This window comes from Vanellus vanellus, assembly GCF_965231255.1.
Source record: "Vanellus vanellus genome assembly, chromosome: 1".
Classification (NCBI taxonomy): Eukaryota; Metazoa; Chordata; class Aves; order Charadriiformes; family Charadriidae; genus Vanellus; species Vanellus vanellus.
Window position 1 is genome coordinate 133,828,244 of NC_138905.1, and position 22,033 is coordinate 133,850,276.

Sequence of the window (22,033 nt, forward strand, 5' to 3'; positions counted from 1 at the left end):
GAGAGCAAATCCAGCCCCTCTGCCGAAATTCAGCTTCTAACTATAGCTGGCTGGGAGGACTGCCTTTCCACCTTGAAAAAATTTAACGGCTTCAGATATTTTCTGTTTGGACACCAGAATGAAAGCAAAAGTTACGAGGTCTTCCAAGGGACAGGAAGAGAAAGACCACCCCAGATCAGTTAATGTTCAGCCTGGTGAGATACCTACAGACCTGCTGTTGAGTTCCCTACTCCACCTTTCCAAACGCCTGCTCTCACCCCTCACGAGGGGATTGTGTGTATTCATGCAAATCCACTGAGAAGTTCAGTCTAACAGTTTTTTCTAAAATCCAGTGGCTGGAATTAAAAACTGTGGCCAAGTTAGGGAGATCAGGGTTACCAGTATCTTGACTAAAGCAGCTCATTCAGGGCAAAGAAGGACATTGAGTTTATTCTTCATGCAGCTTTTTTCTGTTTGGTTTTTTGTTTGTTTGTTTGTTTGTTTTTTTTAACTCAGTTTTCTTGTTTCAAAATGAAAAGCTCTGACTCCCTAAAGTAATCTTCCATTTTAGGACTCCAAACATAACTGATTGCAACTTGAATCTTTAGACGGTTTCAATAGACTAAAAAATATATCCTTCACCAGATTCACTGACTGTGAAAAAAATTTTATCCAGCTTCGATCAGCGTCTTTTAGCTTTATCTTTAAATAAGAATTTTTAGGAACAAATGGCTTTGACCAGGAAACACACAGCACTCCAACAATATGTAAAAAAAATACAACACCAAAAACAAAACCAAAAACTTGAAATAATAGTTCATTTCCTAGCTCTCAGTTAAATGTTGCAGTGCTAGAGATGGAATGGCAATCTAGCTGAAGAGGTTAAAAAAAAACCACAATCTGAGCTGATTTACAACCCTCTGGAAGAGCACAGGATTATTACTAACAGCAACCACAACTTAACCACTTATTGCTGCTACTGACTTACAACACTACCCTGCCGCAAATGCCAAGCCAAATATCATAGCCAAAAGCCACCAGGACAAGCAGAGGGAACCAGCATATCTTATGCCACCTTGAATACAAAGTCTGTGATCGTGTTTCCCCAGCCAAACGCAAAGTACACATTTCAATGGCTGTTTTAGCAAAGCAGCTCTTCTTCAGTCACGTCTTTTACTTCCTTTGTTTTCAAATTAATTCCAAAGTCATTCTCTTTGGGATAAAAGGGATCTCGGCCCACGCTACTGATCTTAGCACCTCATTGTCCATGTTTCCGTACGCACAGGATGCCCAGATGCAAGATTTACGTTTCCCTTCACATAAAACTTAGTTATGGCAAGTGTCAAAACCTATTGGCAATTCCACTCCGCAGCACTGAAATAACATAAATCATCTCATCAAGCAACTACCGTTTGCACAGTCAGAACCTGGTTAAAGGTGTTGGTGATATCCTAAACTTTCTGAGGTTGCAAATTGCTTCATCATTCATTTTCCTCTACCCGGGAGCTGAGGGCAGGGAGGTTCTCGTGGCAAATCAAAGTTCTTGTCCTTCTGGCAGCCCAGGTGGGGCGGGTTTGCATCACTGCTCTCCCTGGCTCTTGTACGAAACACAAAGACTCGGCATTGCCCACAAAAAACCACGCCATAGCTGGGAACGATGCTCAGCTGTCTGACTGGTAGATGCTCAGACAGCCAGTTAAGGAAAAAAAAGTCGCAGCCTGGGGGGGCGGGGAGCCGGGGTCAGGAAAGGAAGGAAGGAGGTTTATACTGAGTTGCCTTCAGACGGTGCTTTTCCAGGGCAAGAGGGCTAAAAAAGGCAAACTTCCTGTGGTTCACTACCCTACAGTAAATAGCAATCATCTGCTGTTAAAAGTGAGAGCAAGGCACTTTACGAAGTAAGCTGTGCTAGTGTGTGCGTGTGTTTGTTTAACTGCATACTATTCTGAAACTGCTAAGGATAGTCTTGTGGCTAAGTGTTACCTTTAATCTCACTTTCCATTTCTAGCCCTTGTTGATTTTCCAGCCTACTGTTTCACACAGCTTCACTTTGGTTTTCAACCACCGTATTTTATTTATGGCACTGAGAAATCCTGTACCTTTCTCTCTTCTGACTTGGAGTACATGAAAAAGGGATTGTACGGCCAGATTTGCAGGGAGAAGAAACATGCATACCATTAATTCAGATTAGGAATAGTGATTCAATTTATCTGAAGATTGTGTATATTCTGTATGCTATCAGACAGTTTTCTACATGCGCAGTCGAGTCGCATTCATGAGAGAGACTGTGGTGCACTAAGCTTATTTCTTATTCTAGAGAGAAAAACGTAAGCTTTCTCTGCACTTTCCAACCTTAGGTATGGAGAATATATTGTGCTAGTAAAGATAGTAGCATTTTTTTCCATTCATTTTTGCCCTTATCCTTTTAGAAACATTTGCTGTATGTGGAAAATGCAAACTGAAGTGTTCGCACATATCTGATATGACAATGATCTGAAATATATGACAATGTTTTGCATCTTGAAGAAAAACAACTGCACGTGCAAATATCCCAGTGAGAATATGCTCGGACTTTAAACAAGAAAATAATAAAAAAAAAGCTGCACAAGAACCCCAAGGGGACATCCCGTTTCCTGGAAAGTTGTAACCCTAGAGGAGTTGAAAAGCTAGAAGCAGACAAGTAACTCAGTATGAACTCCCAGGGCAATGCTAAAGCAAACAGCAGTCTTAGATAGCAAAAACACAGAAGTATCGAAGTGGGGAGATGATCTTATTGTTGTACACAGGCTGGTGAGACAGACTGGAACGCTACCTGCCCTTCGGCTGCCCATATTTTAAAAATAGTGTTGAGCAGCTGGACAGAGTGCAGAAAAACATCACAAACATTTGGGCTTTTCTTTGGGTGGAGTGGATTGAGAAATAGAAGTGGGGGGGTGGGGACAGGGGGAGAAGCCATGCCCATGCAGTGACGGAGTACGATTTCTCTTACAAGAGATGGTGGAAGGGTGATGGGATTACAGTATGAAAGTTCTTCACCAATAGAAAATGCTTGGTGCCAAAGTGGTCTTTAGTCTATTGAAAAAAAGGCAGAATGAAATCCAACAGTTGGAAGATGAAGACAAATTCAGCAGTGACAGTGATTAACCACTGGAGCCAAGCAACCAGAGGAGATAGTGGCTTCTCTGCCCCTTAACGTCTTCAAGACTTGATGCTTTTTTGGAAGATAAGCTTTAGCCCAACGTGAATTATGTTTTATCCCAGTGCAAGCTATTGAGCGGCACTACATCGGTAATGTAATTGTCTGTGATACAAGAAAGGTCACAGGAGATAATCTAACGGTTACTCCTCGCATTGCACTCTATACATTTAGGATAAGGATCTCAAAGCACTCTTAGACACGTGGGACCAAGGAGATACAGCCATTATCCATTGTTGCAGATAAAGAAAGTGAGCCACAGAGGATTAATTCCTCCTTATCTAACTCATGTTAGAATCCTACTGATTGGAACAGTGCTCCTTTATGAGCATAAAGCTTGCTGACCTGGATCCAGCCACCCAAAGAGCTTGATCCTTTGGAGGTGGTGAATGCCCCTCAACCCCTGAAATCTGTGACAGTGGGAGTTGCTCAGCATTGCCCAGATGATGCTCAGTACTACAACTGAAAGCAAATTGTAATGCACTGTTTTCAGGAATGGATCCAGAAAGCAGCCCAAGGGCTTCCCAGGAACCCATGCCTACTCACTCACTGGGCCAAAGGCAGAAGATGCTCTGTCATCAACTATGTCCGCAGTAAGGCCCTATCAAAGCCTTATGCAACAGCATGACCTCCCTTTGGCTAGCAGTAGCTAGCAACCACATATTTGCTCCATGTTGCATGTTTATGAACTTCTTCAGTTTCTTAGACCAAAATGCAGAAACTCTGCTTGTGGAAAGGGAGTTTCTTTGCAAATACCTGATGACAGAGAAGGTGGATTTCTCTTTCAATTCTTGAGCAATAAAGGCTCTGTTCTTCACCCTCCCCTCTATGCTGCCATGCTGCTATAGGCGTCAGGTTTCTAAACTGATGACAAGAATAATTAAAAAGAGGTGTTCACCCATCTCTAGCTATCAGTCACAAGCTTTGTTTCTTTCCCAGGTCAGCACTATTATGTGCTACCTCTGTGAAGAAACAAAACCTGAGTTATCTTTTGGAAATCTGCAGGGGACCCTCTGATGCCAGCAGCAGGATGTTTTAAGGATGTCCTGTGAGGAATTTCAGCTTAAAAGCAGAGAAAAACCTACTCAAACCTTGGTTTGGGTTTGGCAATCAAACCAAACACACAACATTTGTGTGCAGAATATCATTCCCTGAGGTTCCTGAGCCATAAGATAATTATGATTAATCTAGTCCTCATTAAGAACGTCTAACCCTTTAATCCCGTACTTTCTTCACACTAAAGAGCTATGGCTAAAGAGTTCCTAAAAACCAACCGTAACCCCTAAAACCCAAGTAGCCAGCTGCACTTGTGCCACTGAGGGTATCTAAGAGCTCCAGCTGTATCCTGAAGACATTGCCCTTTCTTCAAACTCCCAGTGCACCAGGTTTAAGAAGTCAAGTCGAGTAAGTTTGCGGAGCGATGATTTGGCCAGGCTGCCAAAGGGCACGCAAAAACAACTTCAGAACCACGCTGCTGTTACGGAAATCACAGCTAGACAAACGTACAGTCTTAATTACAGTAATGTGAGCTTACATGTTCCAAGAGTGATTATTTCAGAATGGTTTGGGGTCAGCTGACGTTCGTTTAGAGTATCTGGTTTCCAATTCCTTTTTTTCTGAGCCTGAAGCTAAGGGAAGGAGAGCTGGCAGTGCTAATGTTTTATGGATGAAGGCCTATGAAGGGCACAGTGTTCTAACCTCAAAATTAAAGCACTGGCCACAGCATCTAAAATTATACATAAGACTGTTGTGATCGCTTGACCAACGGCAACTTCCCTGCCTTGCTGCATGAAGATATGAGTTTATAGACTGCAACACAAACAGTCCAGGTTACAAGACTGTCAAAGAAGAAATTCTGACATATATATTTTTGTTCTCCTCAGTTTGGAAGCCTGACCCCTATAGCTGGAGAGGAGTACAGAGGGGAGTGTGAAGAGTATGTGTAGATATATACACACACATATGTATGTTCTAAAAGGAAGTGACAGAATTAACAGACATATTTCAAAGCTTTACATATTTCTTTGGAACGAGTCAAGTATAGTAAAGGCAAGATTATTCTTATTCTCTCTCAGAGCACTCTCCTGAAAAAGACATGGACATCTCCTGCTGTGGGACGCAGCGTTTAATGTTTCAGTACAACTTTATCCCTCTTAGGAGGTTTATTAGCACAGGTCAAACTCCCACACTAGTGCACCTGCCCGGCTTCCATTTCAGAGCTGCTTTGCATCTAGAAGCCTGGGGAGAAGAGCAGAGCAAGTTGTGGCCTGTCTGGAAAACACCACAGAGACAAACCTCAGTGTAGGGCGCAGAAGCCTACTTACAGCTCTCTTCTGACACCAGAGTAAACCAATTTCAAATACATAACTTCAAGGTTTGGTTAAATTGCCTTTAAAACACAAGTTCTTCTGAGAATTTATCCTGCTATGCAATTTTAGCGTACAGTACAACCCATTTCCTCTATTAACAATTGATAGCAATACTTAGTTGTTGAGGTTTCCCTAAAATATGAACTAACCTAAATTTACTTATTTTGGTAAACTACCAGTTCTGCTAATTGTTCTGCAGTGCTTCGTGCTAGTTCAGGTGTCTGGTGCGCAGTCTGACATGCGCAGTGTCTAGGGTCCTCTTTACAATAAGTAAGCTGCAAATAATTGTTTTTTAAATAAAAGTTTGTTTCCAGGTTTCCAAAATAAGAAAATACATTGTTGAAAGATGTGATTTACGCTCCCTCGCAACTAAATAGACAAACAATGAAAAATTTTCTCACCACTGTAGTTAAATAATTTTTAAAAATACCAGCACCTTACTGACATTAAGGTTCCTCTTTTTTTTTTTTTTTTTTTTTTTTTTCCCTTGGTGGCCGTAAACATTGCTCAGTTTCAGAGGACTGGAAGAAAAGCAGTCAGAGCCTAATGTACTATGAAAATTATTTAAATGCATTTTATAAACACCTATTTTGAATTTCTAATGCATTATGGTCCAGACTTCTCTACTAGTTTGCTAAATATATATATGGAAAACCAAACTAACATCAAAGGCTTGCAAAAATCTTTCTCTGTATGCTCAAAACTATCCTTGCCTAAATAAAGCTTTTCCCTTTGAGTCTAAAATAAAATAAAATAGCAAATCAATACACTTTTCTGGTGCTTATAATGTAGCTTTTAAGTTTTAGCAAAGCATGTATTATTTCCACTTTCATGTATTTTTTGTGCCTTCCTTCATCAGCCTCTACTACTTTTTTACCTTTTTTCTCTCAATTCCCCATTGTAAATAATCAGGTCACCAGAATCATCTTACTGGAGTACATAAGGACCCAAAATAACCACTCCAAGCAACTTTCATAAAGGCAAACTCCTTGTTCTCACAGGAATATGACATAATGCAGAGTACCAGACACAACTGGGATTGTCCCACCACCTGCCACATTGCATATTCCCACCTCTTTGGAAGGAGGAAGCATCCAGGATGCCAATGAATGGGGCTATTTGCCCCTTCTGGAAGGCCTTGTGTTGGCTTACACAGCCTCAGATATGCCTTAAATATAATAGCTTCCACATTTTCAAACAATTAACCATTTATTTTTTTTAATAACAATTACCAGTGTATTCTGCAGCTCCAGGAGCTCATTCCTCAGAACTGTCTTTTTGGAGCTGATGCCTTAATCTAGGCCTGCCTTGTTTTGATAAACTGTGTCTCCCCCACCCCTTGTTTTATTTTGTGGGGTTTGTTTGTTTGGTTGGTTTTTTTAAATGCATTTAATGATGATCAACACACCATTAATCACTTCAGGCATGCATGTCTTGTATTTGATACAATTAATGTCCATCAGCCTATTTCTTGATGGCAGCGTCCATCTCACTGTGGTTAGACTAGTGACTCTTGAAAATAACCAGCCCATCATTATTAATTCCTCTGACATTCTGATAGAACATTTAATCATTATGAATTAATTTTGCATTAATGAGGATGTAATTAATATGCATGCCCACTGGAATTAATGAAGATTTAGTAATTAATCGATTCATATAGGTTCTAATTCCCAAGGAACATAAATCAGGTAAATCAAACGAATTTTCCCAAACACCAATTTCATGAAAGGATGCTGTATTTACACAAGTAAACCCAACTAATATACTGACATTTTAGGGTTCCCCTTGAGAAGAAACTCCCCAATCCTTTTCTTGAATATCCATTTCGGCAGTATGGAAGTTCTCATGGAAATGGCATTCCAACAGCTGTGCTTACATAAATGCTTCCTAATGCTGCTCAGTGCCCTAATATACAGCACATTTCCTAAATGACAATACTGTTTGTTTCTACTTTCAGCATTTTGTAAATTCTCTGAGTTTGTATATGAAAAGATAAGCACATCACGTGAGTTCTTTCAAAAATCAACAAGCATAATTGTACACAAACTGTAACAAAACCAAAGATTGTCTTATGGGGATGTGAGAGCCTATGTTCATAAATCTGATTTCAATAATAGATCTCAGTCTTTTGAGCAATATTTCCCCCTCCCCTCCCCTGCCCCTCTAGCCTCCCAGTATTTTGCTGGAAGGAATAACACATGCCATTACAATATCAGGAACAAGAGTTTAAACTTCATTTAAACCAGAAGATTGCAAGATACCCGGTTGTTACAATATTGGTGGAGCTCCAAACTAAATAGCAGCATTAAGCTTTACTTCATTATATTAATACTTTCAACACATAGTTGCACACATTTTTCTTTGTTGGTCAGAAAATGGGAAATCTGATGTCGTGGATTGCTATGTCTTCCAAGGTATGAATCCTTTTTCTGCAAAATTACCAGTCCAAATTACAGTTACATAGTAATTTTGAAATTCAGTATCTGCAGATATGAACATATCATTCTGCAGGCAACCGCCAAAACAGAGGTTCACTGTAAATCCAGGGGGAATATTGTGCTGTGGAACAGCAGTGAGCCGTAAGCCCCACTCCCATTCCAGCACAGAGCTCACAGGAGGATGCCGCTCTGGTCTCCCGATCAGGGAGATGCTGTGGGAATCCTGTGGCTCAGTTACTGTGCTGTCTTAAAACCTCATTTAGGAACCAAAATTATCTCCTTTCTGTACTCATGGTTTCCCAAAATCACCCACTGCAAATACAACTTTCATTTCAAGCAGCCACAAAGCCTGGAATAAGTCCTGGCTTCTCCACCTTTGACTCAGGTACTTCATTTTACTGAAAAGCTATTAACTTGTTGCCCAGAGACATTTACCTGACAGTGCCACTTATGTTTTTTCTTAATTTTAGATGAATAAGCCATTATAGGAAAGATCTGGACTGCTGGGGGGAAAAAAAAAAAAAAAAAGTCTACACCATTGAAAAGAAATCCATTAGTAGTAAAAAAGACCAAGCAAAAGAGCATTAAGCCCTGTTGCTGTTTGCTGCTATCGTATTATCCAGGAGGAGCTATCCAACAAGAAGACATTGGAGGCAAAAACATAAATAATACCCTCTGAGTTTGTTTTTGTTTGTTTGTTTGTTTTTAATTACTGCTGGTATTCTCCCTCTTACTTGGGACAGCTCTTAAGCAGCTACCTCTGAAGAAAGAAATCACAAAAGACAGGTCAGCTAATAAAGAAACCTAGGGATGAGTGTCAGTAGCTACATTACAGATTTCATGGGCCACGTCCAAGCCATCCCAGTGGTCCCATCCCACTAGTTGAAAGGTGAGAGAAGAGAAACCAGCCCTAAGGAGCCCTGCGGCACAGGGTCCTCAGTGCAGGAGAGCAGCCACTCAAAACCAACAGCAGACGCTCAACACCAACTTCTGGGATTTGTCTAAAAGGACTATCCTATGGTGAAATAGTAAGATACTTTCACCTTACTGGTTTTACTTTAAAAAGAATTTCTTTTCTAAAGAAAACCATTGCAGCTTATCTTGGGAAAAGTTGCCTACACTGCCAAGTTACTTTGTGTGCGGTCTGTCTCATGTTCTTTAAAAATCCACACACCATATCCTTTTAAAAGTCTTCCATTTCTTTCTCTTTGCCCCATTGGAAATTCCTCACTTTAAATTGACTGGCATTCAGAAAATAGCCACTCTAGAAAGCTTAGGGCAGCAAATTAGTCTGAACTAGGTGTATTACTGGGCCAGGATCAGTATGGAGACTTAATCTGTAAACTGGTTTCCACAGACATAAATTAAATTTAAAAGGCCTGGAAGACATGTTCACAAACGATTCACGTAATTTAAATCAGCTCCTTTGCAGTGCTGAGATTTAGGAATGTTTGTGCAGTTTTGTTCTTTTTTTTTTTTTTTTTTTTTAATTTATTGCTTCCTGCATGGTCACTTAAAAAAAAAAAAAATACAAAACCCAACCACCAGCTGTATATCATTGTTCTGCAGGCTTCAGAGAAAGGAAAAGAAACTGCTTGGTTCACAATCAACATTCACCACAGGTAACAGGCACTGATTTACTTGCCTTAGACTTCCAGTTCTGAATTATTCACAAAAAGCCACTTGCATTTCAATGGTAAGACAATAGTGCTCCTAAACTCTTAATTAAGGTCACCAATCAAACTGGAATAATTCAGCAGAAACACAAATAGCTTTGCAGGAAATTTTATGGTAAGTGAAAAACATTTATTAACTCTCAGAGACATTGCAATCTTGACCTGACAAGGCTGAAATAGTTGCAGTTTGAGATAGCTTTTGTTCATACAACAGGTGTCACAGTCAAACTGTTTTTTCCATTTTGAAGGACTCCAAGAGCTTCCTCAGAGGCCCATTGGCACTGAAGTTGGTTGTTATTAACCAACAAGATGCACTTTTTAACATGCCTGCAGAGTATCTGCAGATGAAAAGCTGGCTTCAAGTCAGGGACAGCCTGGTCCAGCCAGGAATGGTTAACTGGAAGTAGGAGTACCTCAGTTCTCTGCAGGAACCAAGAAAGGAACCAAGAAATTTTACCCAAAATATTTGATGTCCATTACCTGGATCTGGGTCATAATCAAAACCACACATCTCTGCTTTTGACATATCTTTGGCTATCTACAGTTGTCTTCCATACGTTCCTTCACAACGCATGGAATCCTGCTGTTGCCGATGTCCAAGGAAAGACCTACCACTGCTTTCACCGGGCTAGGATTTTTTCCATTTTGTATAGCCAGGAGATCAAAGTGAGTTACACATGTGGTTTGTGGATTCCTCTGAGACCAAAAAAAAGAAATCCAAGTGACCCTCAAACAAAGGATGGAAAAGAAATTAAAGGGGAAATTATATAATTTTAGTTTTAATCCATCCTAAGACAGCTAGAGAAAGCCATGGGAGCATTATATACACATTTTTTTCCTGCCCCATTACAAACCCAAGTCTAACAAAAAAATAGGATTTTTAACTTTCATATGAGGATTTGCAAATCTAGAAGAACCCTGAAATGAACGTTTCTTGTCCCATTCCTTCAATGACCCCGAGATATGCAGGCAAAAAATCCACCACCCAGTAGTTCTCAGCTGTTTTCCATTGACCCATTGTCATTCCTCTCTTTGGAATTCCCCATTAAGGCACCAAAAACCTTCACCAATACAGAAAATGTTCTACCCTTTCTTGAAGCTGACACCTGCAAAGTCCTATGCTCTTGCGTGTCTGCAACCTCAAAAAAAAAGAAAAAAAAAAAAGAGAAAGGAAAACAGGAAAAGCTTTGCTGTCAAACCTGGTAATACTTAATGCAGGGTTCGGTACAGTATACAGCCACACCTACCAGGTTTTGGTAATGTAAAACTAATTCTTACACTTGCTACCCATTATCAACTGGAAGATCTCCTTCCGTAGCAACTGCCCCTGAACAAAAAATGTAACCAAGGCCATACACAGGTCTTTGCACAAATACCCAAACTCCTTTTCTGCCTAAGGCTCGGGAACATTCAGGGACCAGAAAACACATTAGATGTTCAAATAATTTATTTTAAGTAACAGCGTTTTTTAACATATTGCCTGAATAAATACTTCCATCTATACCATTCCATCAAAGAATATAAAATATGAAAAATGTGGCTTTCTGGCGAAGCCATGTTATCGCTTTAAGATTAATAATAGTCTTCTTTAATACGATAAATACTTCAGAACATAGAACTTGCATAATAATCAGCTCCTTAAAGACTGGGGCTTTTTTAATCTACTCGGTGTCAAACAGGGACATTTACAATGAAGTACAAAGTTCCACTAAGAGTTCTTTAGGAAGGAGAGATTAAATTGGCTTCCAAGGTCTGGTCAGCCATACATATGTTTCTCTGTGCAAGAGCTCTTCATCTTGCTAAAACTTTTGATAGCAAGGTTATGGTCAGCCACAAATATTCATTCAACTCAGCGTCAAGTTTATTTGTTGAAGTAACTCAAGTTAAAACACAAATGTACATAGAGACTGAAGTTAGGCCTTGTTCTTTCAGCTACCAACACTGACCTCCAACTTTTTTTTTTCTTTTCCTTATCCTTTTGTAATTGCCAGGAATATATTTATTAAGTAAAAAGTTAAGGAGAAGATGACAAATGTTATGTTAAATCAACTCCTCTACACCACCCAGCGTTTCACATCTTTGTCCCTGTATGCGGCCAAGGAGCAGTTGAGGCCTCCTATTAAAGCAGTTATCAGGCACTTCATTACACCCTTTTTTTGATATGGAGTCTCCATTAAGCAAATACTTCTCCCTTAGATGTTTCTTTCTTTGTCTTGTATTTTCCTAGCTATGGATTAGCAACTTCTAAAGGGACTGCAGTAAGAAAACCATATAAAAATGTGGCTTAGCATGATGTCCTTGATTAGGCTCTGTAAAAGGAGGAAATTAAGGCTGAGAGTCACAGCTTGCTACTCTATATTCAATTAGGACTGGCTTCTTTGTGGCTGTGGTTCATGCAGGATGTGCAGTTATCTAATACAGCCCGATTCTGGCAGCAGAACAATTAGAATGCAAAGCATAACTTAAAACAGGCTCTGGCAATATTTTTTTCCTTTGGTTGTGACATCTTCAGCAGACTTAAAACAGCAGTCATCAGATCGTATCCTATGCTGAAATTCCAAACTCATATCCTGAAACCGAATGCAGCTTTTAAAATACTTAACGATGCGAAAATTGAATATGATATGACTGAAGAAAGCAATCAGGGAAGGGCTTTGATGCCTACACATGCACATATGTACGAAATCTAAGAGAAAAATAAATGCTATATTTGAGCACAACATCCTAAAACTGACCTCTGTTCTGTGGTGAGCTCAAAGCAGGCTCTTACGTCAACTAATAGGTCAATAACGTGCTCAAGGTGTGCAATGCTCAAGTGCACCAACAACGATAATAAATCTTGCACGTCCCCCTTCTTTTGCATGACTCGCTTTGAGCGAAGACTGTAAGAATCTGGCAGGGTTTTCCTACCTAACAATATAATCATCACCCTTTCTCCTCAGTTGGTCTGCACAGCTTCCTGATGAGGTGGCCTTGCTGCAGAGTATAGCGCTAATTCAAGTCACACACAGATTAAAATACCTCTCTTCCTACACATTTCCACCCCAGGGCTATTTTTTCCTCCAGACACATTCTTAAGTGGTCTTCTGTTTCACTGATGATAGCTCATGTACTTCAACGGCAGCTTGATGGCGACGTGAAGGAAGAACATTACCCAAACAACCACTGTCTACGGAAGTCTGTAAATTGCCTCCTGCCAAGAGCTAGGTAAGGATGCTGGAAAATATCACTCTGGTTTTGTCTTATTATATTCTTGTCCTGCTATCGGCCACTCTTAGAGACAGATTGCTGTCCTAGACTGATGTTTGTGTGGATCCGGGACATTCTTAAGCGTGCATGCTGGGCTCCTGCACTCTGGTCTACCTGTGTATTGCAAGGGGGAAAGAGTTCATATCCTGCCCCTGGATATAAGGAGTACCCTTTTCTCCCTCCATCCTTCACTTGCAGAGTTGCCAGCAGTTGTATTCGTCCCTCCAAATTCTGTTTCTGCTAAAATTCATTATCTCTCAATGTTATTTTCAATAAAAAAAAAAAAAACAAAACAAAACAGCAAAAATATACTTAAAGGAGACCACCAAGTTGGGCTGTTGGATATTATCCAATAATTCAAAAGCAGCATGGAGTCTTTATTCATTTCAAAACCGGCCACTTAACAAGCTGCAGTGACAAGCCAACCAAACGCTTTCAGAAATGACATACTTACCCTTTAGTTTGAGGTCCACATTGTGTCGCAGCCAAGGATAAACACCATAGTTTGACATGTCTTCAGGAATAGGGTGATTATATATCCAGCCATCACATGCAAATCGATAAAAGTTCTCACACGGATCTACGGATTGATTTATCTTGCTTAAGATGGCAGCAGCTGTAAAAAATGACACCACATAGATTCGGTGGAACACTTTTTCCTAAACAGAGAATTACACGAGGCCACAGTCCAGAAACAACGATTAACATTTACCAATCTCTGCAACGTGATGCTGACCTCACTTGCAAGCTCAGCCTTGCTTTTCTAGGACTGATGCGTGCCATGATCTCTGCCATTTTTTAAAGAGCGGCAAGAATAACACTCAGCTTCTCTAGTACCTAATTGTGCCCATGCGAGAAGCAAATAAAAAGACAAAACATCTGCAATGAATGTTCTTGAGTGCCGTACAGCAATGACAACTGAACCTAGCACTACAGGGACGTGAACTGCTGGAGCCAGACACCTGAAGACAGGCTATCCATTGTTGTCACGATGGAATTAATTGCCTGAGGAATTTAGTAGCAATACATATCAAGCAGATCATAATTAGCATTCCAGAAATTATGCACTGTTTATCTTTACCTGAATAGCTGCACAAGAAAACAAATCAAGTCCTGATCTACCATCATTGGAAAAGATAATTCAGCTCCGTTTTGCGACTGTATCTCTGCCAGTTGCTATTGCTGGTGAAACTGGTAAGAGAGATCAGTCTGATGAGCCAGACTTAACTTTTGAGTACCAAATCAAATGCACTATAGTGATTGTGGTATAACTCTACATGGGTCGAGTAACAAGGAATATGTGAATACTGGATGTTTTTTGGCTAAATGACCAAGTGTTTTGAGGCTCATCCAAACAACATTTAAAATCCTAGCAGGAAATCTGATAACTTTTACAGAAATCATGGTACTATTTCTAGCATCCAGTAACTCTTCTTCATCCACTTAGAGTAACTCTTCCTACAATATTTCTGTCTCAGCTGTAATTTTTTCTCTCACATTAGAAACCCTCATACTGACTAAATTTAAGACATTTTGGTCCTTGGCAATTTTCTGTCACTCCTGAAAAGCTGTTCAGCGAGGCAAGGCTCAGGTCTCGAGACACTACGTAGTTACTACACTGCCCACTCTGAGCTAAAACAGTCGGTGTCCAAGTCTGCCTTGGTGCAAAATACCACCTTCTGCTGAGTTTACCAAAAGAACCCACGTTATTTGGTATACATGAGAGAAGAAGAAAGCCAATTCGGATTCAGACTTCTTGAGAGCCTTTTTTTTCGTTCTGAAGCTCGAGAGGAAACCCATATACCTGGGGTGGGGGGGACAGGACGGATGGACAGGACAAGTTGGGGGTGGTGGGAGTAGTGTTTTGATTAGTCATCCCACCTTCAATATTTGCAGTCATTCGAGAATCAGCTCTGGATGGTCATGCCCAGGGGAGCCAAGAGCACGATCAGTGCAGCGCAGAGCAGAAGTAGAATGACAAGAAACATCCTGGTAATGTTGAGATCTGCAATTTATTTTCAATTTATGGAGCCCTACAGAATTCGTCAGCATTTTGAACACATGCCGAACACCTCATGGTATCAGCTTAATATGGTTCAGAATGAAAATAAATACTCTTATATGTACACAATGTCCACTTTGTTTCCAATAAAACAGCTCTGTGGGCAGATTTCTAGATGTGGTAAATACTGTTTGATCTGTGCTCTCATTACATTCAATGATAAAACTCTCATTGATTTAGTGTGAGCAAAACCAGCAAAACTGTCAAAGCTGCCCTGTGCAAAATGGGTGTCTCGGGTCCTGGTCCTTTAGCTTGCATTTAATACTAATGGACGTCCCACCTCTGTGAGGGCTGCCACGTGTATCTCTGCCTGGAGAAAAGCACCTGCCAATATGCAATTAGGTGCAGATTTTGAATCATAGTCACCACATTACAGTTGTGCAAGTCTGCAAGAGCCCTAAAGCATCTCTGGGCTTAACAATTCACTTGCTAGTTTTCTGACTACTGGGAAGGAAACAACAAAATACACCTGAAGGTCAGGTTGCCCAAAGTTTGGTTTCCTATTAAAAAATAAATAAACCCTATAAGAAACTTAGAGTTAACCTGGGTAGAATAGAGGCAAAACAATTTAAAACATGACTTTTAATTGTAGAAAATAAACAGATCTGTAGCAACTTTAACAGTGACTTTTAAAAAAGTTTGGGGTTTTTTTCCCCCCTCATTATTAATGAAGTTTTCTGAGTAAAATGTATCATGGCACAAACTTGAACAGTATAAATATGTCATTAATATACTATAATCACAATATTGTAGAGACGATAAAATTGTTGCTTACCAGCTTCAATGCATTCTGAAGTCAAACAGTACTGTTGCTTCGGGTGAAACTTTATAAGACCTTGGCTAACTGCAAAATGGAAAACCATGATGAGATCATTTGTCATGAATTTTGACCATTGCAGCCAAATGTTGTGTACTTGATCATTCAAACGCCAGCGCAAGCTCTGGCCCTAACGCATCTCTGACTACATTGATTTAAAACAGTTAGAATGCGTATTAAGTAAAGACTGCAGTTCGTGACAAGTAATTTTCCCCTCCTGTGCCTGCTTTCTCCTTCCTCTGCCTTTTCTCGTAGGCAGCACGGAGCACGGGCTGTCTCTCGCGGTACGTTTGCACAGTGCCTGGAGCAACAACACTTCAGCCTTACTCACGGATGGATGGCGCGTGCCACCACAATACAAAAAAATTAACCGTCGTTGCTATCATCCTCCAGAGATGCACCTTTCACAGCTGGTGACGCAACACGGAGCTGGGTCTGGCCACCTTCTGCAGGGCTTCCACATCCTGCAGGGTTTCCACCGCTCCTCCCGAGCTGCGGGGCTCGCGCTGCCCTGCCGCACCTCCTCCTGCAGCACCACTGCGCTGCCCGGCCCCACCGGCACGACCCAGCGCCCACAGGACGCGTTCAGGGTCCCCTGAATTCCAGCCTGGAATAAACCAGGCAGCAATGGGCACAGGGCGGTTTGTAAGGCACAGCTCAGTTTCTGTCTGAACTGGCTCCCAAAAGTATTGTAATTAGATTTGCTTCCCAGAACCTTGCTGACAAGAACTATGAAATCGCAGGTTAATTTTGCTCATCTTTTAAAAACGTGTATTACAGCTGCCACTGAAAATTAAGCACAGGAATTGCTAATTTCAGACACTCCAGTCAGGCAGCAAATATGCAGATAATTGATGCTTGGGATAAGTATGGGAGAGTCCAGAGAGGTAGATGAAATAAGACTCAGTAGATGTGCTCAGTAGACATAAAGAAACGTCACGTTATATCCATTATCTTAATAACTCGGTGCATGGCAAAAATAAAAAATAAAAAAAAAAAAAACAAGTAAGAAAACTCCATAATATAATATATTAAGGTATCATAGCTTTACCAGTGCTGATAGTTATAAATCAATTTCTCCTGTAGTTATATATGCTCAAAAGGGACAGGAAAATGTGAAATGGTATTTCAGCACAGAAAAATTTTACTATAAAATACCTAAAGCTAGTATTGAATATAAAGCTATTTCATCTATTCCAGCCTCACAGTTTTAATGACAATTAATGGCAGAAATGGCTGGATTTCAATCAAATTTTCTTAGAAACTGAGAATGTAAAACTATTTCTGGACAGATTTACCAAAGCTTGCACTGAGTGACTGAAACACCACACCTCAACCACCTTTGAAAATTAGCCAAGAAATACATGAGATTTTGAAGCATATAAAGATTCTAATTGGAACACTGACAAACAGTGGAAAATAAAGAAGTGGACGACTCCAGAATATGATTTAGAGCCACACAAGTACAAAAAATGGGTAATGTGCCTATTAATTAAGCATTGCACTCCTTCCAACTCACCTTTTCCCCCACTTGAAAGCTAGCTTTTTCGAACCCATCCAGGTCTTGGAAGTTGGCTAGGTTTTTTTTCTCTTAACAAAGCAAAGAGAGGAGGGAAAATCCCATACACCACTTAAATTGTTTGCACTTGATGGAAAATGAAGGAGAATGAAAAAGTGTAAGTAAAGAATCTGAAGTGGCTCTCGTGGTTTTGATACTTGTAAACAGAAGCAAAATACCATTTCAACTGGTTTTGTTCCATTTACAACTTCATCATTAGAGCAAATGAAAAAAAAAAAAAAAAGATCTATAGTAATGTTTCCCTTTTAATTAACAGCTAATTTTGATTGAAAAACTCTGCCTGGTTTTGTTCTCTTGCCTTTTTGTTGTTGTTAAGAGAACTAACCATTACATTATTAACTACAGTCGTGGTTATAATGCTCAGTGTCCCAGCTTCTTCCTCTTTAAGCCTGTTTCCAGATTCTTAAGCAAACATACACCATAATTAAGTTCCCCCCAAAAATGTGAAAGGGAAAAAGGTATAAAAATATGCAGACGCAAATACCGTGGATGTTCCTACAATCTGAGAAGTCCAAAGGGCTACCAAGTCAGGAGGAGAGGCTACCGAATTGAGGTTCAAAGCTGCTGGACTTTTTGCCCGAGGGAACAGGAGAGCGATCTGCTTCCTTTTGCTCTGGCCCTGGCTCTCAAGGAGGAGACAGCTCCTGTCCTGCCACGGCCCACACCACCGTCTGAAGAGCCACCGGCAGGACCCTGCGTGATGCCAAGTGACTCCCCTGGTAGCTCCACGTTGAAGTCACAGTATGGCTACAGCCGGTATGAGCAAGTAACAGTAAATAAAAATACATGATTCTCCCAGATTCCTCTCAGAATTGTAGGAACTCTGAGAAAAAGAAATAAGCGAAGCAGGAGAAGGCTACTTTTCACTCCTCAGGCTGGAAAATTGAAAGGAAATTGTTTCAGGTTTACCAGAAACAGCACGTTTTGGAGATCAAATAAAAACTGAAGAAAAAAGTTCATCTTGAGGTGCCTGAAATGTTTCGCACGAGACCAGAAATAATGGTTTCATTTTCTACAATTTAACAAAGCTAAAAAAACATTAAACTCAAACTTACAAACAAAACACAGTGTCACAATGAAACTTGGAAACATTGCATTGACAAAATGTCAAACCAAAACCATTTAACTATTTTCCCCTTATTCTTTTGGTTGAAAACCACAGACGATTTCCAAACAAATCCTAAAACCATTTTGCTTGACCCAAGGCCAGCATTTTTATCTTCTTAGCAGCCATGCCAATGAAAATTTTTACACTGAATCCCTGGCTATGGAATAGACCTCAACACACTCGGGAAACTATCTCTAAGAATTTTCATGTCTAGTCTATGGTTAAAGCACTTCTACCTCTGACAAGCTATGGTGGTAAACGTCTATTGCTTTTTACAAGCAATGAACAATCTAGTGCCAAAAAAGAAATAAGGTCTCTCCATTACTTCCCGGTGTTTGATACTGTATTCTTTAAGTGAAAAACATTATTATTCATCTAGAAACAATATTTTGTACTAACAAGTTGAAGAATCAATCCTGTTCACATTCATAAAGGGTTTTGTTGAACTGAGTGGGATTACTCACAAACACAAAAGTTACTTGTCTGCAAAAGTCGGTAGAATTTGCTCTAGCAGCTGCTCTAGAGCAGAAAAACGCTAACCGATTGCGAGCCTGGTGCTTTAAATATCCTATAGAAAACCTGGCATTATTTTCTCTATCACGATTATAAATGAGGCAGACCTTTCAAACAAGATCACAAGATGATAAATGAATGGAAGGAAGGGCTAAGTTCCCTCCAGTACAGGGAAATCTGTGTTGGTCTAAAGAAATGAAAAGTTGGGATGAATTATTCCAAAAGAGGATCTGTCTCTGCAAGTTCTTACAAGATATAACACCGCTGTCTCTTCTCTGCCAGGTGGTTTTGGGTACATTTATACTTCTTCACATCATTTTATAGGTGTAGACATATGCTACCATGTGATATTCCAACAAAACCAATCTACAGATGATTCCAAAACCCAGAGAGGAAAAACTAACTCCTTCTCTATGGTGTCCAGTTACAGCTTATAAATCTGATCAAAACATTTTAATTTCATCCCGGATGCACTCTTTATGATTTTTGCAAAGACCACTTTGCAATTCATCATAGAGGAACAGAAACATCTGAAAAATGTGCAAGCATATGCATTATTGAAGTCTTCTACAGGAATTTTAGTCAAGCCCTAAATGAAAACCAAATGAAGGAAAACCCAAAAGATTCCATAAAATGTGTGCACTACAGATTCATATTCAGGAAACAGAGAATATTAGCCCACATCGGTCACAATCTGTGAGTTCGCAATAAGTATTACCGATGTGCATAATCTCACCCGTTTTGCCCCGTTCTGCGAAATAACCCCATTCTGGCTAGAACACATTCAACTGAGTATCCAAATTTAAATACAGTATTCAAAAAGTTGAGCTCGCGTTGCATCTTCCAGCTCTAATGTTCCCACAACAAAACCCTTTCCCGACACATTTCCATTTCAGGATAAATATAAAATGGAGGGAAAAGAAGAAGAGATCAAGATTCTCCCCAAAACATGTTGCGGAGCACTCACGCCCGCGCCGAGGGGACAGGCTGGGGAGGGTTACGTTCAGGTTTGCCTTTTCACTTACCCAAGAAAAGCGCAGTGCCAAGCACAACGGTGCCACTCACAAAGACGCCGAGGGCGATCCGTGTGGCTTTGCTGGCTGCTCTCCTGGCCTCGGGTACCGTCTCCCCTTCCATCGGGATGGCTTGGGATGTGCTCGCTCTCGCAGAAGTCTGGTTTTTCCTCCGCTGCTGTAGTATCAGTATTTCAACTGTTCACAAACTGCACCCATGAGCTCTCCCTCCTCCTCCTCCTCCTCCTATTTACAACTCCAGGTTTCTGTCATGAACCATTTCCTAGGCACTTCCTGCTCCCCCCCCCCCCCAAAGGAAAATCATGCGTAAAATAGTAGCTGTCTCCTACGTTTTCCTCTGACCAGGAGGAGGAGGAAAGGCGAGCGGTGACCACTGTATGTACAGCTCCTGCTGCCCGTAGAGCCTCTGTGAGCCAATCCCTCGGCAGTCCCCCTTATCAGGGGTTCCGAACACGAGGATTTCACAACGTTGCGGAACAGATGTTTCAGCTATTCAAACATATAGCTGTAAACCCTTTACAACCAAAGCAGGATTGCTGACAACTTTTACGAACACAAGACTGATGGAAGGCTCTCTTTTTTCCCCTTGTGCTTATTTAAAAAGACTAATTATCTGCTGACTAAAGTTTCCTCCTCTTAAACCATTCCTGCTGCATCATTTGGCTTCACCAGAAGATATACACGCTCAATGGACAAATCCCTTTTCAAAGCTTCCTAAGAACTCTTAAAATATCATGTAGCACTTTATTTTGGGAATTTGGTATGTGACACCGCGTGCCAAAAATCACAGTCATGCAGCACAAAGCAATAATCAGCACAACCTACAGAATAGTGCCGCTTTAAAAGCTAGGGTGGTTTTGGTTTTTTTTTTCCCCAGGCACGATATTTCAGTCCTTGCTGATACACAATGAATCTTAGGAGGTGATCCTATGCTTCCAAGTCAAGTACTACTATGAGCTTAGTGGAAAGTATCTATTTGGCACTTCAAGATTGTAGGGATTACAAAAAAAAAAAAAAAAAAAAAAAAAGCCTTATTTATATGGACTTCTCAGTTTCTGGCTTAGACTTGATGCTCTCTCCAAGTGCCAAGGTTTCCCCATTCATCAAGTAACAAAATTAATCATTTAAAGGTGAATTCTCTGAGCTGACTGTGACATTCAGCCCTCTGAGGAGTTCTTGCTTCCTCCAGAGCCGGACTCCCATGCAAAACATACGGATGCAGGGAGAGGCAGCACCATGCTCATGCTCCCAAAAACGGTTTATGTGTCTGAGCTACTTCTATGTGGATTTATGAGTTCTTATCTCAGCTTCCCCCCTTTCTGATAAAAAACCGTGCAAGTAGAGGGAAGAAAGGCACATGTCACAAGGGGTATGTGATGGCAAAGCTATCAGTTTTGAGACTGAATGGCTTTTCCCTGTGAGCACCCACGCACAAGTTGTACTGGATCCAAGATGGGCATAAAGGGAAAACCCACTCCATCCACAAGACATGGAGTTTGGAGGTCCTGAAACCCCTTCACTTCTCAACCCCCTCTACAGCCTGACTGGCATCCTGCAAACAACATGCCCTCGTTTCTTCTTCCCGTCCCTTTTCACCAGCAAGCTCTGGGAGGGTATTCTCATCTCCGCTTGGCATAGAACAGGAAAAAAGCATTCGTTTGTTTTCACCTGCCTATTTGTCCCACATTTAACTCATGATTTTTGACAACCATCAGCTGAGGAAGAAGAGGGAAATGATGCCATAGAACCAGTAGGACCATGTACGTCCCAGTACAAGCATTCCCATTCACGCATGAATGACTCCATGGGTGTGAGCAGATCCCTGGTTATAAACAATCCCCAGTACAAATCTGTTACCAGCACAAGTTTGAGAGGGTATTTAAGTGACGTTGGTGCCATCGAGTCTTCATATCGGAGATCACTAGTTGTCTCAAAGGTGCTGCCAGAAGGGCGGGGTGTTGACACAGAAAGTGTACAGTCTTGCTGTGATCTCATCGCTTAATCAACTTTGCC

The 22,033-nt window shown here is 40.7% G+C and overlaps 1 protein-coding gene across 1 annotated transcript in view; it reads right to left on the reverse strand.

Moving 5' to 3' along the window:
- Positions 1-20,123, reverse strand: part of PHEX (phosphate regulating endopeptidase X-linked) — a gene marked incomplete at both ends in the record, with an annotated part of 113,198 nt that extends 93,075 nt beyond the window's left edge. The window contains 3 exons of the mRNA XM_082492536.1: positions 13,362-13,523; positions 15,745-15,813; positions 20,012-20,123. Coding sequence (XP_082348662.1) covers positions 13,362-13,523; positions 15,745-15,813; positions 20,012-20,123 — 343 coding nt within the window. The remainder of the gene's footprint in view (positions 1-13,361; positions 13,524-15,744; positions 15,814-20,011) is intronic.
- Positions 20,124-22,033: the final 1,910 nt, after the last annotated feature.